The 18,583-nt window shown below is 39.0% G+C and overlaps 2 protein-coding genes across 3 annotated transcripts; both read right to left on the bottom strand.

The window, feature by feature from the left end:
* Positions 1-632: 632 nt before the first annotated feature.
* Positions 633-14,463, bottom strand: coq8ab (coenzyme Q8A, genome duplicate b). Its single transcript, XM_018681744.2, is given in 16 exon segments — positions 633-1,383; positions 2,414-2,500; positions 3,500-3,565; positions 3,669-3,710; positions 3,712-3,777; positions 4,106-4,247; positions 5,906-5,999; positions 6,149-6,230; positions 6,327-6,467; positions 6,552-6,637; positions 8,077-8,202; positions 9,597-9,668; positions 11,423-11,489; positions 11,632-11,943; positions 13,627-13,780; positions 14,145-14,463. Coding segments are annotated over 15 exon segments (1,917 nt in total). The 5' UTR covers positions 13,762-13,780; positions 14,145-14,463; the 3' UTR covers positions 633-984.
* Positions 14,464-15,353: 890 nt separating this feature from the next.
* Positions 15,354-18,481, bottom strand: LOC108886734 (putative deoxyribonuclease TATDN3). Of its 2 annotated transcripts, none has more exons than XM_018681736.2 (10): positions 18,350-18,481; positions 18,231-18,263; positions 18,083-18,156; positions 17,918-18,002; positions 17,575-17,637; positions 17,356-17,465; positions 17,093-17,148; positions 16,875-16,987; positions 16,489-16,566; positions 15,354-16,219 (listed from the first exon to the last, which is right to left on the bottom strand). In XM_018681736.2, exons 1-10 carry the CDS (start codon positions 18,401-18,403, stop codon positions 16,076-16,078), a joined length of 810 nt encoding a protein of 269 aa, XP_018537252.1. In that variant the 5' UTR covers positions 18,404-18,481; the 3' UTR covers positions 15,354-16,075. The 2 variants fall into 2 exon arrangements, with proteins under 2 accessions (XP_018537252.1, XP_018537251.1); XM_018681735.2 differs by having other exon boundaries at positions 16,489-16,569.
* Positions 18,482-18,583: the final 102 nt, after the last annotated feature.

Here is an 18,583-nt window from a genome sequence, read left to right on the forward strand (position 1 = left end):
GGCTGACACTGTTTGAATGTGATCAGGTCACTTTTTGTTTGCATTGAACAGCACAGGAAAATAACGCTAACCCTATCCTACCTGATCTTCCTCTCTCTTCTTCATCACCTTGTCTCTTTCTTTTTCTCTCAGTCTCCTCATCTTGTCCTTTATCTCTTCCCTTCTCAGAGCTGAGCTTTGACTGATTCAGTCAGTTTCATCTGTGTCAGTAAAGAAAGTAAACACAGGGTTAGTTGATATACGTTAGCTCCACTAGAATAATCTTGCAAAGAAAATAAAAATATATAGGAATACCTCTTTACATAAACTGAACTGAAAGTTTATCAGTCTGATATTGGATGGATGGAATTAATGTTAACTAGCAAGCTAACATCATGGTTCATGAGCTGATTAAACTAGCCTAACTTTTACCACAGGCATGATCGCTCCATCATGATTGGACCAAAACAGTCACATGACACACGCAGTTGCAGGGCTATTTGTAAGTTTTCTCTGCTGCTGAAGGTGGTTTCTTGCCAGAAGTGAGCAGTGGTGGTGATGGTCTCTCCTCAGCCATCGCTGCGTTTACAACACGAGAGGTTATAATTCGCCCTCTGAGCAGCGAGGCGATGTCTCTCAGAAATGTCAAAATCTTTGTCTTTGCAACGTCAGTGTCAATTTATTTAAACTGACAATCCTGGTCAGATGGAATACAGTTCCTCAAACCATACAGGCACAGAATTATTAGGTTGTACAGAACGCACAACAAAAGTCATTCAAACAATACGTACAAATAATCTTCACACATGATACTTAAAGTAGAGTTAGTCTGGATGGAAGTCCCGGTCAGGGTGAGTAAAGGAATATGAAGCACACAGATATGAACAGGGAGACATTATTCTGACTGATTCACATGCTCACAACAGTTTACTTGATGAGTCAGTCAAGCAGACAACAAGTAAAATACACATAACTAGGGAACATCTGGACGTTATCTGGTCCAGTCTACCTAAAAAAAAACATCTTCAGAGGTGAGAATGTGAGAGTTAAATTGTTCAACATACCACAAACAACACTTGGAACATGCTTTCTAGAGAGCCGGTCTTCAGCTAAGTGCGTCGACTGGGGGCGTCCCTCTTTCCAGTAGTTGTTGTAGGCCTCCTGGAACATGTTCTTACAGGGTATTTTCGCTTTGAGTTTGGAGCAGATGAGGAAGGAGCCGCCCATCTTCCTGTGGAGGGAGTAGGTTTCCTCGGGAGGCGGCGTCAGTCGCTCCCTCAGCATCACGGGGATGAGGCTGTGGATGCGCTCGGTGGTGCTCTGAGCTCCGAAGTTGAAGGGCTCGGTGGAGGAGAAGGCCTCCCCGAGGATCATCACTGCGTCCACGTGGGCGTTCTCCATCGCCTTATTACAAGACATCAAAGAGCAAAAACACTTATTTGCTTTCTGGCAGAGATTTAACTGAGAGGATCACACATTAAAAGATAACTGGTATTTCTGAACCTGGCTTATTTTGATTTTAGCCCCATTAGCCTGACTGTTACAACTCCCCTTCAAACCTCAGAACAAAAACGACCTGTACACTGACATTTCAATTAGTTCCCCATCTTAGTAACATTTCCAGCTGCTGTGTGTGAGTGATTGGTGCCACAAGACATTACAGAGTCTGTAATTACCCCAAAGTTTCCTGGAAAAAACTCTGTAATTCGACAGTAATTACAGGCAAAACAGAGACAGTTCTGTGACAGTGTTAGTTTTTTTTTCCACAAGGAGTTGCTAATTCCCAATTTTCTTTATTTCCTTGAAATAAACACACAAATTCATTTAAACCCAACTACATATTAATTCATTATTAAATTATTACAAATAATAAACTTCACAGTATTGCATGTGACTAACAACCAACCAACAAACTCAACACAGTCTCTGTTTCATCAATAAAAACAATAAAGTTCTGGACTCACATAAGAGGAATAATATCATACTGCTCTGACAGTGTTGTTACACTTCCTCCTGGTCACCAGTAGAGGTCGATAAATGTCAATCCTTCCTTGATAAATGTTCATTTCACTTTGTTCATTTTTGATTATGATAAATCATCACTAAGCAATTCACAACATGTATTTGTAATCAAACACTGTAATTTTTGTGAGTGATAACCACCCACTGTTTTTATCATACGGTGTGGAGAGTCTGCAGCTTTTTCATTCACAGATTACAGCAGCTCATTTCATCAGTCAAATCAAGTCTGTCTAAACATAAAACCTCTCAGCCTCTTACAGCACGTCACTGCCTGTCCATGATTCCCTTGATTTGAGGTTTTATCTTCACATTTATCAATACACAACTGTTAATTAATAGTCATTCTTTAGCTAAATTACAGCCTGTTGTGGTTTATCGTTAAAAGAGATACTGTGATGTTTGTGTTTATCACCTTTGACTCGTATCCTGTGAGGAACTTCATGTCTCTGGATCTCTGCAGGACGCCTTCTCTGTTTTGATCTGCAGCTGCTTTAATTATCTGATGTGAGAAATGCACAAGTTGAATAAAAATACTTCTAGTCCAATTAAATGTTTGCCTACATGAAAGTAAATCTGTAATAAAAACAGGCTCTGATCTAATTGGGGTTTTGGGTCTTTTTAGTTGTGCAAAACAGCTACACTTTTACATCTAGAAACTGTTTTCTTACACAAATATATCACTGGCACCATGACTAAAACGTGTGTACTCAGTTTCCTTGTTACAACAGTAAAGGTTTCTCATTTTAACAAGATATTTTATGGAAGCTCTGAGAGGCAAATGAGAACAAACAATTGACCTGTCAAAACTTTCACCTGTTTTTAAAATTGAAAAAAAATGATCCCGGTTAAAGTTTTTTTTTTTCTTTAGCTATTCCTCTTTTATTTAAGTGAAACTTTTTTTTAATTTAAAGAACAGGTTGTACATGTTATTATCATAGTTACCAGTCAAAGAGAAAAGAAAAAAGAAAAACAAATCACTCAATAAATAAATAAACAGGCTTTAAAAAACAGACTAGAGCACTACTTTTTAGTTGCTCTTAAATCAGTTTTTTTTCTTCACCTGCCTCTGAGGGCTTCTGTATATTTTTTATATTTACCAGGACATATTTTCTTGTTATTACTATATGCCAAAATACACAATAAAAAATTACTTTTCTTGTACAACCAACATTACATGTTGGATGGGATGACATGACATGTAACATGACATAAAACTTAATCATATTCACCAGTAAATGTAGGAAACAATACTGTTCTTTTTTGGTATTAACTGGAATTATATCATGTTATGATGAGAAAAGTTTCCCGTTTTCATGAGGCAAGTCCAAGATAATTTAATAAGATGATTTTATGTGATAATGGGAACTTTTAGTGATATGATGATAAAATTATTTATTGTTTTTACAATAAATGTCTCCTGTAAATAGAGAATCATTTGGTATGTAGTAAAAATTTACTGTACTGTACTCTATAAAATTTTGTTTCTACAGTTTCTCACCTCGATGTAGGTGTCAGTGAAGCTCTTATCAAATCCTCGTGTGGCTCCAAAATCCAACAAAGCAACCTGAAGACATGAAACAGAAAAACAGACCTCAGTGGAAAAGGAAAAATTAAAAATGTATATACTGCACAGTGTGTATTATACTGAATAATGGAGGCAAACTGACCTTGTGAGCTTGTGGATCAAAGAAGAAGTTGGACCAGTTTGGGATCAGTCTGCATGTACCTGAACTCAAAAAGCTCCCTCAGGCATAAAATCAAGATTTGCTCACAAATCTGTCAGAAGAGGAGGTGAAGAAGAAAGAAAGAGCTGAAGAATTGTCTGAGATAAAAACACTGCTCTATGTTGAAGGTAGTGTGTTATTCTGAAGTGATGGACTGTGTGAGACGACACTAAAATATTGACAGGAGAAACATGATGAGCAAAAGTTTAACCTCTGTGATGTGCTGACACGTCTTCGGGGATTTTAAAGGTGGCATGTCTCTGTATTTGGCACATCACCTTGAAAACTTCCAAAGCATGCAGCGTCTTGGCAGTGTGCAGGTGTAAATTGTACTGTAAGCGGTGTAGAGTTCAGGGCGGTCTGAGGATCTGCAGACGTACCTCATTCCTGAGTTCCTGAGAGAGGTCAGTGGCCTGGTCCAGAGGGAAACCAGGCACCAGCGTTGTGGTGAGGACATGCTGGCTGCTCAGCTCGTCAATCACATCAGGCACATAGAAGAAGGGGTGATCTTTCAGCAGCTCTCTGCAACATAAACATCAGCAGCTTTGTGAGATTTGTAAGGTATTTTTTTTACATATATTCTTTTGGGTATGTGGCATTTTTTCAGTCTTGTTTAACAGAGAACAAACTCTTAAAATCACAAAACCAAAACACAGTGGCTTCATTCAGTTAATTTGTTCTAGAAATAGTTCACTTGATGAATGTAAGTCACTCTCTTTTAGCTCTGTTTTTGGTCTCCTCCACCTCCTGAGGTAAATATCTGGATCTTTAGCTGCTAAATGTTCAACAGCTCGTTGCTAACTGTGTCTGTCTGCCATTTGGTGCTACACAGGTAGAGTACAGTCGGTTTAACTGTGCTTATCTGCTGGAAGTCTCTGCTTGCTGCTACTGGAAATGACACTGATGACTGTGATTCAAAACAGTGAAGTTGTGAGACTTAAAACCAGAATAATCAGCTGAGAAGACACTAAACATGTCTGAGCTGAGGGGAGCTGCAGAGCTGGATGATAATTCTCACTATGAGAATAAATTAAATCAGTTTGTGTTCCAGGCTGTTGTTAGGACAAAACCAGAGACGAAAATGAAATCCTCCTTCAGTAGACAATATTCAGATTTATATCATGGTCATGATGCTACAATCAAAAGTTCAACCAAAGTCCAACATCATTGTTAAGTTGTTATTTTTCCAGGAAAAACTCCTCTGGCACAAAGAACGTTAACAGGTTTGTATGTTTTGGACAACAGCAGAGTGTTTGGCAAACAGGCAACAAAAATAGTGGTAAAACCTCATCTGCAGAAAATCCAAGAAAAAACATGTGGCAGCGAGTGAATTCTGTGAAGTGTGAAGTGTGTACAAAAACACAACAACACAAACTACTTAGTTGGCACCAAAGATGAATATGAAAACAAGAAAGGATCCTCTGGTTGACTACTTGAGACCTAAAACCTAAAACTAGACATCTGTGTACAGCAGTGATTCCCAACCTGCTGTATTTTTGCGGTTGCCACAGGGAAAGCTCGACGACGACATTAAACAAAAACTAAATTAAAACTAAAATAAAAAATAGAAATTGTGTATTTTTATTAAACATATTTTAATATATTGCACACGTACATTTACAACACACTGTGCATCAACCTAAGTCTGTGGCACCACATCAGCACTATGTTTTGTAAAAATCAGTAGTATGAAAACTAGTTGGCAAGTGAGCAGAAAATTTGAAATAATAATGAGCTAAAAGTAACAAACAGTTAAAACAGTAAAAAGTAAAAGATAAATGGCTGACATGTCCAGCTTTTGCCAAAGTATGAACTTTACCAAAGCAACCGAAACACTGAAAATCCAACTGTATGAAGAAATGAATGTAACAATAACCTCTTTTATATTATTTTAGTGTTTTAATTTTAAAAAATTAACTCTCAAACACAAAGTTAAGTTTGCCTTTCAGACTTTTCTCTGATGTTTGCTCTCCTCTGATGACGTGATGCAGCTTCAACCTTTCAAGCCTCCATAAATAAAAGTTAAAATTATTCTTCAACTGAAATGCTCACAACTAAAGGTCGAGAAATTACTGCTTCATATTAAAGAGGCTAAAAGCTAAAAGATATTCGCCATCTGCACAACATGGAGTCTTCATACTTTATAAGGCATGCAGTACGAATAACTCTGAACTACTCACTGGAATTTTTTGGCACACTTTGCCTCTCTTATGTAATCACACTCCAGCGCCAGCTCACGGCTCATGACCTCAATAAGGTGCTCAGGAAACAGACCTGTGACAGAGGGCAAATGTTAAAAAGTTGAAAATCATGGCATTCAATCTGCTGCTGCGGGTTAGTATGTTGACAGTGGAGCGGGTCACAAAGATCAGACAAAAGCTGCTGTTATCATGAAAATGATAAAAACCCTCCAACAATGTTACCTTCAGGCAGCGCGTTGCTTAAACTCAGAGCAGTCATGATATTGTTCACGTCACTGTCGATACTCTTGGCAACTCCAGGGTACTGGAGGAAAAAGATTTGATAGTGTGAAAGTGAAGTTCACAGTATTTTGTCAAAGTTTGCTTCTGTGTTTTTATCTCTGAGCAAACAGACTCTCACCTGAATCTTCATGGCTACCTCTCTGCCGTCCTTCAGCCTCGCTAAATGCACCTGACCGATAGACGCGGCTGCAAACGGCTTGTCCTCAAAGTACTCCAGCTTGTCTCTCCAGTTTGGGCCGAGGTCGCTGCTGATGGCTTTCTGCAGAGAGAGAAGAAACTGTCTCATCTATGAACTTGGTTTCCCTGAGTGCGGGGTTGTTCATTACGGCTCTTCATACTGTACCATCATCTGTTTAGTGGGCATGAAGTCGGCGCTCTGTCGAACTCGCTCGAAGATTTTAGCCAGCTGAGGGTTGATAAAAGCGTCGTCTGAGAGAGAGGAAGAGGAGAACAGTACAGTGAAACATCCTGACACGATGCTCGTTATAGTAAATTAACTGTTACATCGTCAAAAGGACACCTGTGGAAGATCTGAGCCTCTGTTTCTGCCTCATTACATTTGAGTATATATAGGTTTTTTTTGTTTAAACAGATTTATTGATTATCAAAGTAGGTGCAAATAATTTATAGTTGAATCAATTAATCAACTAATTGTTTCAGCTCTGCTTCAACATTCACATAGATAACATCCATTGAGCCATCCATTATCTATCACTGAAGGGTCGTAGGGGGCGAGTCAGTATAAATAATATATAGATTTTGTTGATGCATTGTACAGTTTGAACAGAACAATACACTTAGTTTCTTGAATAATATTTTTTCATATAAAATGTCAGAAAATAATAAAAGCACAATCGAGAAAATTTCACAATCCTTATTTCCTTCAGCTCAAAGTGACGTCTTAAAATTGTTTAATCTGACTGGGTGATCCAAAGTCAAAAGAAATTCAATTTACTGTAACTTAAGAGAAAGAAAACCTGCAAAGTTTCACAGCTAAGAGGCTGGAATCAGGTAATTAATGGCTTCTTTGCTTAAGAAATATTTGAACAATGAATCATTTGTCAGAGTAGTTGCATGGGAAATGATCAAAAGCTCCAGAACAGCTACTAAAAGGAATTTGAGATTATATTGTCATCTGCTGTTTCTGACACTGAACATACATAAGAAAATGTTTCCTGATGAATTTTGTGGTTTGATCAAGAAGATACAGTTTGTCAGAGTCAAAACAGGAAAAATAGGTTTAAAGATTTTTCTACTGAGCAGTGGATGATACATTTTAATTGTGATTGACAGATGAGGCTTTTAGGATTCTGTAGACACCTTCACACCCCTGATAAGTGTTGTTAAATGACCTTTCTGTGTTTTTGAAAGATTGCCATAGATTCCTCATCACTCCTGAAAAACAAATGCTTAACTCTAACTGTGACTCGATTGCAATGATAATACGTGAGAGGCACAAAACATCTAATAGCATAACAGGACTGTACTGTAAGCGTGCTGTTTAAAGTCAACAGACTGCAGTGTCAGTTCAGCCTCAGCTGCCTACAATAGCTCAGCTGGAATGGCACTTATTGTGTTCAGCTGGCCTGAGGTTTATTTTCGGTGATGACATTTCCCTGTTGGTAAAAGGATCTTGTTTGTTTGCCAGCGAGTCTGAATCAGAAACATGATGAAGTGTTGTTGGGAAGCTGAGGCACCAGTTTACTGTTTGTGTTTGGTCTTTGATGAAAGCTGAACCTTTATTTGGTCACTGATACATGTGGGTTTACGGTCTATAATGTGCCTCTGCAGCGTGTGTGACGGCCTAATGTCCTTGTTTGATAAACCCCATGTGTGTAATGTGATGAACAGCTTTTGACACACCTCACCTTGAATACTGAGCATCTGTCCAAGTTTTAGAGCAGCGCCTCGGACTTTGCAGAGCGTCCGGACGATTCTTTCAGCGTTGGCTTCAGAGAGGAAGGCGCTCGAATCCAGTATGGATTTCTTATCACCTACAAAAACAGACAAACAAACAAACATTAGTCATTAGGTGCACCTATATTTCACCTACATACAGATAAATAAAGACAGTACTGGCAGTATTTTCAATTATATTACTTAATTGTTTTCTTTCATCAACACATTCAATGATAAGAACATTTAAAATGAAATAAAACTTGGGTGAGGAAATCCTTTGGTTGAACTGAATAAAAAATGATCTGAGAGCGTGTTTCAGAAAATCAGAAAATCTTCATAAACTAAAAGGCTTATTGCAGACTCTGCTGGGTAAAACACGTCCAAACTAAAGGGGGATTATCAAACTAACTTCAGCTCAACTTTTGACTGATCACAAATCAGCACCCTAATGTGACTGCTTCTCCCTATTTTTCCCCAACTTTTCCAACATTGCAATGTGCTGCTCATTACTAGAACTGGATTTTATGATACTGGCACCAGTACGATACCACATTTTTGGCACAGATACTAAAACGACAATAGTAACACAAATGATTTCCTACAAATTGTTTCTTCCAAATAAACAAAATGAAGTAAAATTGCAGTTAAACCAGTGTTAAATTTATTTAAAGCAGCTATGCAAGAGTGAGCAGAGTTTGTGTTTAAATCTAATCTAATCAAAGAATAAGTAAACAACACTAACAATCTAACAACATTTAGACAGCACTCAATACTTGGTGCTTGCGACACATTTTCAGATGTTACCCAACATGTTCATTCTCTACAGTATAAAGCTATTTTGTCTTATTCCAATCAGGTTCTTGAGAATTGAGGGCACTGAACAAAAGCACAAGCAGAATACACACTTTCTAACATACACTCACATGTTGTATTCATTCTGTGACCAGCAGCCGTTACAATACAATCTCATCAATTCATACGTGCAACTTGGAGATGAGCGCGGGAGAAAATGAAAAGAGTGAATAAAACAAAGAGAAAGAGGGGAAAAAAAGCTGCGGCTTGACCAAACCTTTTCCATTAACAGGAAGGAAAATCGTAAGGATTGTTCTGTTAAAGCAGACTTCAGCTCATACAATTCAAAACCATGCACCGTATACACTTTTCAAAGATCAGAATCCAACCCTCCATTTCTTCTAGATGTGACAAATGTGAGACAGAAGATTGGGTCTTAAACTCACCTCTTCTGGTTATGCCCCAAAGCACTTAAGTTCTGGGAAGAGGTATTTCTGTGGTGCAGGGTAATAGCAAGTCACCCCTGGCTGTAATTTCAGTATAATGGGCAGTTTTGAGTGAGGATTTCAACTACCATATGAGAGTCAACTGGGTTATTTTGAGGTAATGGAAATCTTCATCCCCTCCCCTCGCTCTATGTCTAACAGTCACTCTAAACCACTATTAAACCAGTAAAACAAAATCCTCCTCTCATCACCTTGTTGTTGGGGTTTCAAACTCTTCTTGGCTACTTCAGCAATTGCCCCAATGCCAAGTCCAACAGCCAAACCTGCAAAAAGACGAGAATATAAAAATGATTTCTCAGAGTAGACAGGCTCTGTCTTAAAGGTGGAGTTAAAGTTATCAGCCTGGTAATTGTTTTTTATGAACACCTAGAGCGTTACCCTTACTGATGCCCTCCTCTACATCTGATAACAGCAACAACAAGGAGGTGATAAGAACAATCAGCAACCTGAGGTGAGTCTAAATTTCAAAGCTCTCTCTGAGGAGTCCTCGAGAGGTCAGGGGCAAACTCAGGCCGGGAGAGAAGGGGGAGAAACAGCTGAAGCTACTGTAAGGCTGCTGCCCTTTGGTGAGAAGAGAGCTATTAGCTGACAGCATGTTTCATATTAGCTGGATTCTCAGGCAGGACTCTGGCACGTCCCTGAAACATTTTCTAAGCCACTGATACTCTGTAATTCCAGCCCTGTGAAGGAGCACATCAGCACTTCCCATAGCCTGACCCCAGCTCTGGAGAACTGGTAACTGAAATCATCAAGGCACAACCCTCTCAACCAAATCCAGAATTAAAGTTTGGTGTTCAAACACTTTACTGTTCGGGGAAGAAATAAAAATAAACAAATGACTGTGCACGTTAAACCAGATAAAAGAGAATAGAAAATACATTAAATGCTCTGGTTTTGTGTCTTCAGTAGCACTGGCTTAAAATTACATAAACTCTGCTGTGGTGATGTCCTGCAGAGGCCTCGCTGCTCTGGAGGAAGTACCAGCACCGGCGATGTCATTTGCACAACTCGTTTGCACAACTCATGTCAAAAATAGTTGTGAGTTAGCCAAGAAAATACCAGAGTCCATTTAGGATCACTGGAGTTATCTTGAGCTGACAAAAGCTCCACATTAAGATTCTGGGTCATTTAATTTGGATAGCTATTTAAAAAAAAAACAAAAAAAAAAAAACACTGAAGGACACCAACTAATGATTATTTTTAGTGTTGATTAATCTGCTGCCTGTTTTCTCAATCAATCATTTAGTCTATTAAGTCTACTCAACACATTTATGCAGCTAAAAGAAAATACTTTTTGGCATTTTTGCTTACAAATGACTTTATCTAAATAGCTGCAGATTAATTTTCAATCAATCTATTTATCAATGCATGTGCACTTGTGTGATGCATCCATAATCATAATCACCAAGACATGCAGCAATGCATCAGCAAATGAAGGGAAGAAGACTGTTAGCAAATAAACATGGACGTAATCCATGCAGGTTTCAAAATGTTCTTAAAGAAATCTGCTTTTCAATTGTTTTATGAGGAAGGAAATTATTTCGACACATTTTTCAGACGTCGGGATACACCCAGAGCATTTGGTGAGCAACACTGAACTGAGACATACTGTAATCTCTGCATAAATTTCAGAAAAATACATAAAAGCACAACTAAAAATGTGCTCTAAAAACAAGTTAAAAATGGTATAAAAGTATGTCCAGTCAGAAATCCTACTCTGTGATCCCCCTGTCAATGATTCATGTAAAACAATGTGTCAGTGTTTTGTTTAATTCTGCTTCACGTTCATCAAGATCACACCTCTGCTGCACCTGGCAGCTGCCCAGTAAGCCAACACTGGTTACAAAGCTCAGGCACTGAGGCAACTGAGGGTCAAATGCCTTGCTGTAGGGCACAGTGGCAGTAGTTAATATTTACATTACAAGCAGTTTCTGGTCGGGGGATTCAGAGGCTGAACTGAAATTTACAACTACAATTACTTTCTTTGGCTGTGACATGAGCAGTAAACCACACGTACCTCCAAAATTCACCAGCCTTCCTAACCGTGTGACCGGCACCTTCCTCTCTCTGGCTCTTTCACTGAGCTGAAATAAAGATAAGAACGAAACTTGAAGCACAAAAGATAAATACAATTCTCCTAAAGCAATAACCACAGGATTGAAATAAGGAGTACAGATCAGTATTATTCAAACACTGATAAAAAAAAAGGAGTCTTAGAGTGGATACCACTTGCTTATGTTGCTTCACGTCTGCTTTCTTGGTGTTTCTCGCTTTATCGATGTCCTCCGATGTCAGCCGCCCCACTGTGGAGTTGTCCTGGTTAAATAACCTCGTATGTCCAGAGAACAGCTGACTTGACCAGTCCCTGTGGTATTTCAGATGTTTAGTGCTGGGTCTGCCACTGCAGGCCCCCTGTCCTCCACCATTTACACTTCCAATGAAACAGGTGCTGAAACACGCTCCCATAGCTGAATATCTGTGAAACGTTGCTGCCCTGGCTCCACGGACACAGACATCTCGTTGTTTGTTGAACGTCTCCTGGATGAACAAAACATGATTCATATGAACGGGTGGTAAAGAAATAGCTTGACAATTATTCTATCATATACTTCATATTTACAAACTAATATGCTTTGTACAGATGAAACTAGAGCCACCAGCCAGTTAGCTTAGCTTAGCATACACAATAACAGGGGGAAAGTGCTTACCAAATTGTGTATTTGATCATGAATTTTCTCAATTTTAAGTTTGAAGTTTGATATCAAAAACTACAACATGTCCTTCATTACCAAATGCTGTAGTCTAGGTCTTGTAGAGGCATCCTGTTTAAAAGGTAGTTAGAAAGCTTTATTTTCTTGCGTTTACAGGCTAGCGTGCTCATAAGTATGTCTGGAAACATCTTAAAAAACATGAAAGTATCCACATTTGAGAAGCTGGAACCAGGAAAGGAACACTTCAACATTTTGGGAAGTCAATACCACTCATGTCTGTACAGTAAATATAAATTAAGCTGGTTAGCTTAGCTTAGCATAAAGACTCAAAACAGAAAACAACTACCCTGGCTCTTTCCAAAGTAAAAACCAACCAGCACCTCTAAAGAAGAAGAACCCAAAGTATAAAAATGACATAAAAAAAATAGTAGTAGTGTGCTAGCTTAGGACAGACAGGCTAGCAGTTTCCTCCTGTTTCCAGTCTTTATGCTAAGCTAAGCTAGGCTAGCAGCTACTGGGTGTAGCTGCGTATTTACAGTACAGATATGAGTGGTATATCTCAGCAAGAAAGAGACTACTACTACTATCACCACTTTTTTAACCAAGACTGCTGCTGATTAATCAATTAATTGATTAATATACTAATATTTTCAGCAGGTGTTTTCAGTGCTTCAGTGGGTGGCTCTATATTGAAGCTAGTGGGGGTCAACACAGACCAAACAACAAAGTTATGCCAGCACCCTCCAGCAGGTTCATATGACCATGACGACACTAAGCAGAATTAGGGATGTAAATTGTGTTTCTTTTAATAAACAACTAATCCCACAGACTGTCAGGACCATCAACCTCTGATATGACGAAGGAGAGAGTGTATTTTAGTCGACGGTGTCTGGAGCAGCTGTTGTAAAGCTTGTCTAAAGACGTTTCTTAGCTGACAATTTGTGATTTTAGTTGCATTTTAATGCCCTACGACGGTTTATATCAGTGGTCTCAAGATTAATCTGAAGGGAAAAGAGATGATTAATGGGAAAAGAAAAGAAGAAGAAACTTTTTTCCTACAATGCAAACTTGAATCTTTGCTTTTTCATTAAATATTTTTTTAGTTTCACCTCCTCAGGCCTCTAATAATTAAACAAATTAGACAAGTTTCAAAGGGAGTTGGAAGGAGTCACAAACCACAGAAGTTGAGAACAGTTGGTCCTGATGTTTCTGTGGAAATAGACTACACTTTTAGTCACTTGCTGCAGTTTTTTGGCAGTAACACACCACTATCAGATTTCCAAACACACCAACATCAGCTGAATCCTTCCCTGTTTCACAACTGAGCTCCACTCCCCCGTAATTTCTACCCCGGCATCATCCGCCTCTTACAGCTGCTCAGTATTGTTGTGGTGTTGATGAGGTGACAAAACATAGAAACATACAGAGGAGGTATCTGGGTTGCGTGTTTGTGAAACTCTATCCCACTCTGCAGCAGCAATGACAGCTGAAATCACGCCTGACCGCTCACCCTTGCTGATCCGGTGGCGTGATGGAAGTTCACTAGCCTCTGGTTCCCCAAGCCGGGCAGGCCCCCCGGTGGGGCTCTGCTGGCCGCCTGCTTCATCCAGCTCAGACCTCTCCAGACCACGGTGTCACCTGCCATGGTGCTGTCCTGTTCAGACCTGCAGACACAGGATTAACAAACAAGTCTGTGCACAACAGGTTGTTTTTAGGCTCTGAGGCGAGATGAATGAGTGAAGCTGAAAGTGTGTGACCATCAGTTTATGTTCCCATGCTTGTGGGATAAAACATGACTGCACATCCATAGCATGCAATGGCAAAACATCCTAATCAAACACTGATAAAAGTGTAATATTAACTTGGCTGGCTGCGTGATAAGAGAGCAGAAAGACGAAAACATGCACAGTGAAAAGTTTGAAAACAAACCTGACAATGAAGAATGAGTTTAATTGCTTTGTGACTAATTTAACTCACAATGAAGTTTGAATAAAAAGTGACAAAGAGGGAAAGTTAACTGCTACTCACCAACTGAAGTCCTCTCAGCTCCGTGAGCATGCACTGAGCATTGTCCAACTGCAGCACAAGCCGCCGTTCACCTTGATTTGACTTGACACAATTTCTTGTAAACACCTCAGCTCCAGCGCGGCAGCGAGGCGGGCGACACGCAGAAGGACATGCAAATTTTTCCCCGAGGCGACCCCGGGGGGAGTTTAACAAACACGGGCCAATGAGGCAAAGTGCAGCCGCTGGCTCCGAGTATCAACAAACCTCCGCACTGGTTGAAGAGACTGTCAGTCGCTGCTCCACGCGAGCGTCTCACCGCTGACGTGTCGCCTATCAGGGCGGTCCGTGAAGTGGACACATGCTGCGTTCGCGGGCTATGGACAATCAGGGTTTTTCAGAGCACATGGTTCACTTGAGTTGTAACGGTTATTCGCACTAAAGTAAAAGTAAAAAATATATTTTGTTGGACAGTGACCTAAGTAAAAGTGAAAGTAAAAGTACACAATATTTTTACTCTGAAATGTAACTGTCAAATTACACTTAACTCAAAACAATGTAGCTATATAGTTGCATAAATAATTCAAATGATTTTATTCTGTGAAACAAACCACTTTATTTTATTTTTAAAATGTAGCAATATTTAAGTATTGCTCAATATTCTCAGTTGCCAATTTATTCAGTACGAAATCAAAATAAAGTATTTCTGTTAGACACATTCATATAAACTGGGTGGCAAAAAATAGAAATACACCAACACTATAAACTGCATCCTCAAAACTGACAATATAGCTCAATAAAAGACCTCTCTAAAACAGTTTAAAGGCAGGATTTATTGCAGGATTGCATTGATTTTAGCTGAGTGTACCTAATAAACTGCCAACTGAGTGTACTTGGATAAGATTCAGGTTCCTGGAAAATAATTAAATATACTTACCTTAGGTACATGAATCACTGGTCACACTTCTGCTTTATTTCTTTACACTGCTGAAGATTTCAAGAGCAATACAGCTACTGTTTTAAGACAGTACCTGCTGGTAGTCAAGGTAGGTGAGCCTGTGTTTGGTAAAGCTGCTGAATTAACTGAAGGGTATAACTTTATCAAACCATTTCATAAATGATTTCATGCAATGTGAGAACAAATATTGTAGTCTGGGTCTTGTGGGAGGATCCCAGTTTAAAAGTTAATGTAAAGTCTTTATGTTCAGTTACAGGACACTGGGCTCAGACAGGTAAGTGTGTCTGTATATATCTGTTTATTTGAAGGTTACAGGAGAAGATCAATGGCACTCTCATGTCTGTCTAGCCACCAGCTGGTTAGCTTTGCTTTCACACAATGTCAGAACTCAAAGATGGGAGCTTTTGAGGAGCACCTGAAAGCAGCAATGCCTCATACAACTGTGAATTGTGACAGATGCAGGCCCATTAGCAGCTGATGGTTTGTGAGTGACGAATCACTTTTTAATTATAAAGAGCGACAACATCAAAATAAATAGTGCACATGACCAGGGAGATGACTGACCTAATGATATCACAGCTCTGCTTAGATCAGCTGAAAGACAATATGAAAATGAAAACATGTCATAATTATTTACAATGACATGAATGAATTACAGCATGTGTGACCATGACCGCTGTCAGTAAAGTGCTGTATTAGTTACATGACAAGTTGTTTCATGAATTGTCAGGTGATTCAGATGTAGCATGTACATGGAAAATATATAACTTGTGTGTTAAATTGTTAAGTCATCTTCATTTATTTAAGAATACTGTAAATGGAGATAAATAAATGGCTTTCACCTTGACTGACCCTGAGTTTTTTGATTTATTTACATTTCAGGGTATCAATCACACATCCACATAAAGTTACTTAGAAAGATCACAATGGTAACAGAAAGCTGTGGGTATATTACTCCAGATATTCAAGACTGATGAAATAAACTTTTAAGACTATGTCAGGGTCTGATGGCCAACTTTAGCTTTGGGAAGAGTCGGAGAGCGTTCTGCGTCGTCACCTCCATCACCTCCTCCAGCGACACTCCTTTGATCTTACTGATGTACTCAGCAGAGATAGAGATGTTTTTTGGCTCATTTCTTACCTTCAATGACATAAAACAAGAAAGATGTGATATGGGTGGTTACTAACACAGACAAACAGTAAGCATTGAAGAATATGAAAGTATATTTCAGTTGCTTGTATCAAAATATGACTGTTAAGGGAAAACTAGGGACATTTTGCAAACACCCTCTTTAAAATCTAAAAAATATGCCAGTCAGAACTTAAATTACTGATTTAAAGAAAATGGGAACAATATCACCTATCATAAAACGGACTACTATTTCAATTTCAGGAAAAATAATATTTTACCTGTTTTTCTGGACCCAGGGCTGGTGAATCAGTTTCCAGACAAATGTTCTCTAATGGCAACTGTTTCACAAGTTTCTGCTTCTTGGTGGAAAATAAAAAAAGAAATCATCATCAATCACTAACATTTAATGTGATAAAGTCAACCAGTGAAAACACACGTCCACATGTCAGTGCTGTCTGAAGAGACTGACAGTAGTTTAGTCATGTAAACTGTACATTTTCATATATAAACAACAAAGACATTAAAATAACTGGTTATTATGTCAGTAAAGTATTTTAGTCTGTTTACATATTTAAAAGAACAGGTGTAATAGTGTGTGTGTGTTCTGTTTCTGAAGGGAGAATCTTAAAAAGTGTAAATTTTACAGTCAGGTGCTCTGCTGTACCTGTTCACTCCGTATTATGGATGGTGGGATAGAAAAGAAATATCCAGCCTTCACTCCCTCCATGGCAACAGACGGTTTCCCATCAAAAGCGTGAAGCAGGGCTCTTTCGACACCTAGTGACATTTCAGAGGAACTGCAGTTGACTTCTCTGATATTCAAGTGAACGATTCATCCACAGGTAAACTGAGAAAGTAAACTTTTTGTTTACTTCTGTTTACCTTGCTCTTTGAGGAGGTGGATAGTGGGTCTTCCTGCAGACCGTGAATGAACATTTCTAGAAATAAAAAACACATATTATGGAAGTCTGCTGGCTACAGTTACATCTACTGTATGTCTTTAGTGAATATTTTATTATCATGACACATGCAAACTGTATTTATATACATATCTTTTGATGAAAAGTTGCAGCTTGACATATGCCATCAGTTTTAAAGGACATCACTATTACATTTTCTTAAATGTAATATCATGTATGACTCACAGAGGGAGATCCAGTTCCTTGGCTATCTGTGCTTGACGAATGAGAACCTGTCTTTGGCTCTCTTTATCGGTATCATTGCTGACAAATCTGGGTGTGAAATCCAAACCAACCTACAGTAAAAAAAAAATGGTAAAAAAGACTTAACTGTAGCATGAGTGCAAAAGAAAGTCAAGACAGGAAAAGTGATATTCAAGTCACATCAAAGATACTGAAACTTACCTCCCCAATAGCCACAAGGTGGTCTTTGTATTTCTCTATGATGGGTAAGGCAGCATCTAGATCCTGCATCAAAGAAAGAAAAAACTGATTATCCTTGATAGCCAAAATTGTTGACACAGATTTGCCTAAAAGAGCTTTACGATATGTTCAACTTTTTAATAGGAAGGGATCCCTTTTCGGATCCCTTGAAACATGCATTAGGTGGGATATATACATATAAAGTAAAAATACTGAAACCAAGCACTGGTAGGACAAAGTCAAACAAAAACTACCTGCCTGACTGTACCTAAAGGTAAATGAAAATTTCTAATTTGGATGAACCGACCCTTTAAATCGCTCTTACCTGGAGAGATGCACCCCTCTGCTGTTCTGGGGAAACTGACTGAACGGGATGAACTCCTAAACAGGGGAAAATAAACCCTGGGAACCTGAGAAAAAGTGAAAAGGTCAATACACCCAGTAAATCAAAATTAAAATTAAATTTGATTTGTATTTTCAGTGCAGTTACCTCTGTGACAACGAAATAATCTTGTCAAATTCCCCAGCATGCTCTGCCACTGCTAGTAGCGCCGATAATCCAGCCTGAGGAAAAAGGCAAATGAATTACCCCGAAACACACAACTGTTCTGAGTAGTTTGTTAGCTGAGGTGGCTCACCTTCTTTGAATTCTCAATCACCTCCTCTATGTCCTGAGAATCACAAGAAGAAAAGTTAACACCTGATAAGACATTTAAAGGATTACACATTTACTTGTGTCCTTGTAATTTACTCATACCTTGTCAAAATCCCCCGCAGAGATATGACAGTGACAGTCTACGTAGCCATGCATGTGGACAATGTAGCGTTAAAACCAAAACATTGCCCGTTTCCTGAAAGAAAAACCGCGCATGCGTAATTTCGTCGACGCGCGAGATCTAGACCACCGCGTCGCCCGGAAAAGCGGCGTTCGATAAAACCTGATTGGTTGAAACTCAACGGTGATTCAACGGGCAACAAATCGAACATCTCT

This window comes from Lates calcarifer, linkage group LG19, assembly GCF_001640805.2.
Source record: "Lates calcarifer isolate ASB-BC8 linkage group LG19, TLL_Latcal_v3, whole genome shotgun sequence".
Taxonomy (NCBI): domain Eukaryota; kingdom Metazoa; phylum Chordata; class Actinopteri; family Centropomidae; genus Lates; species Lates calcarifer.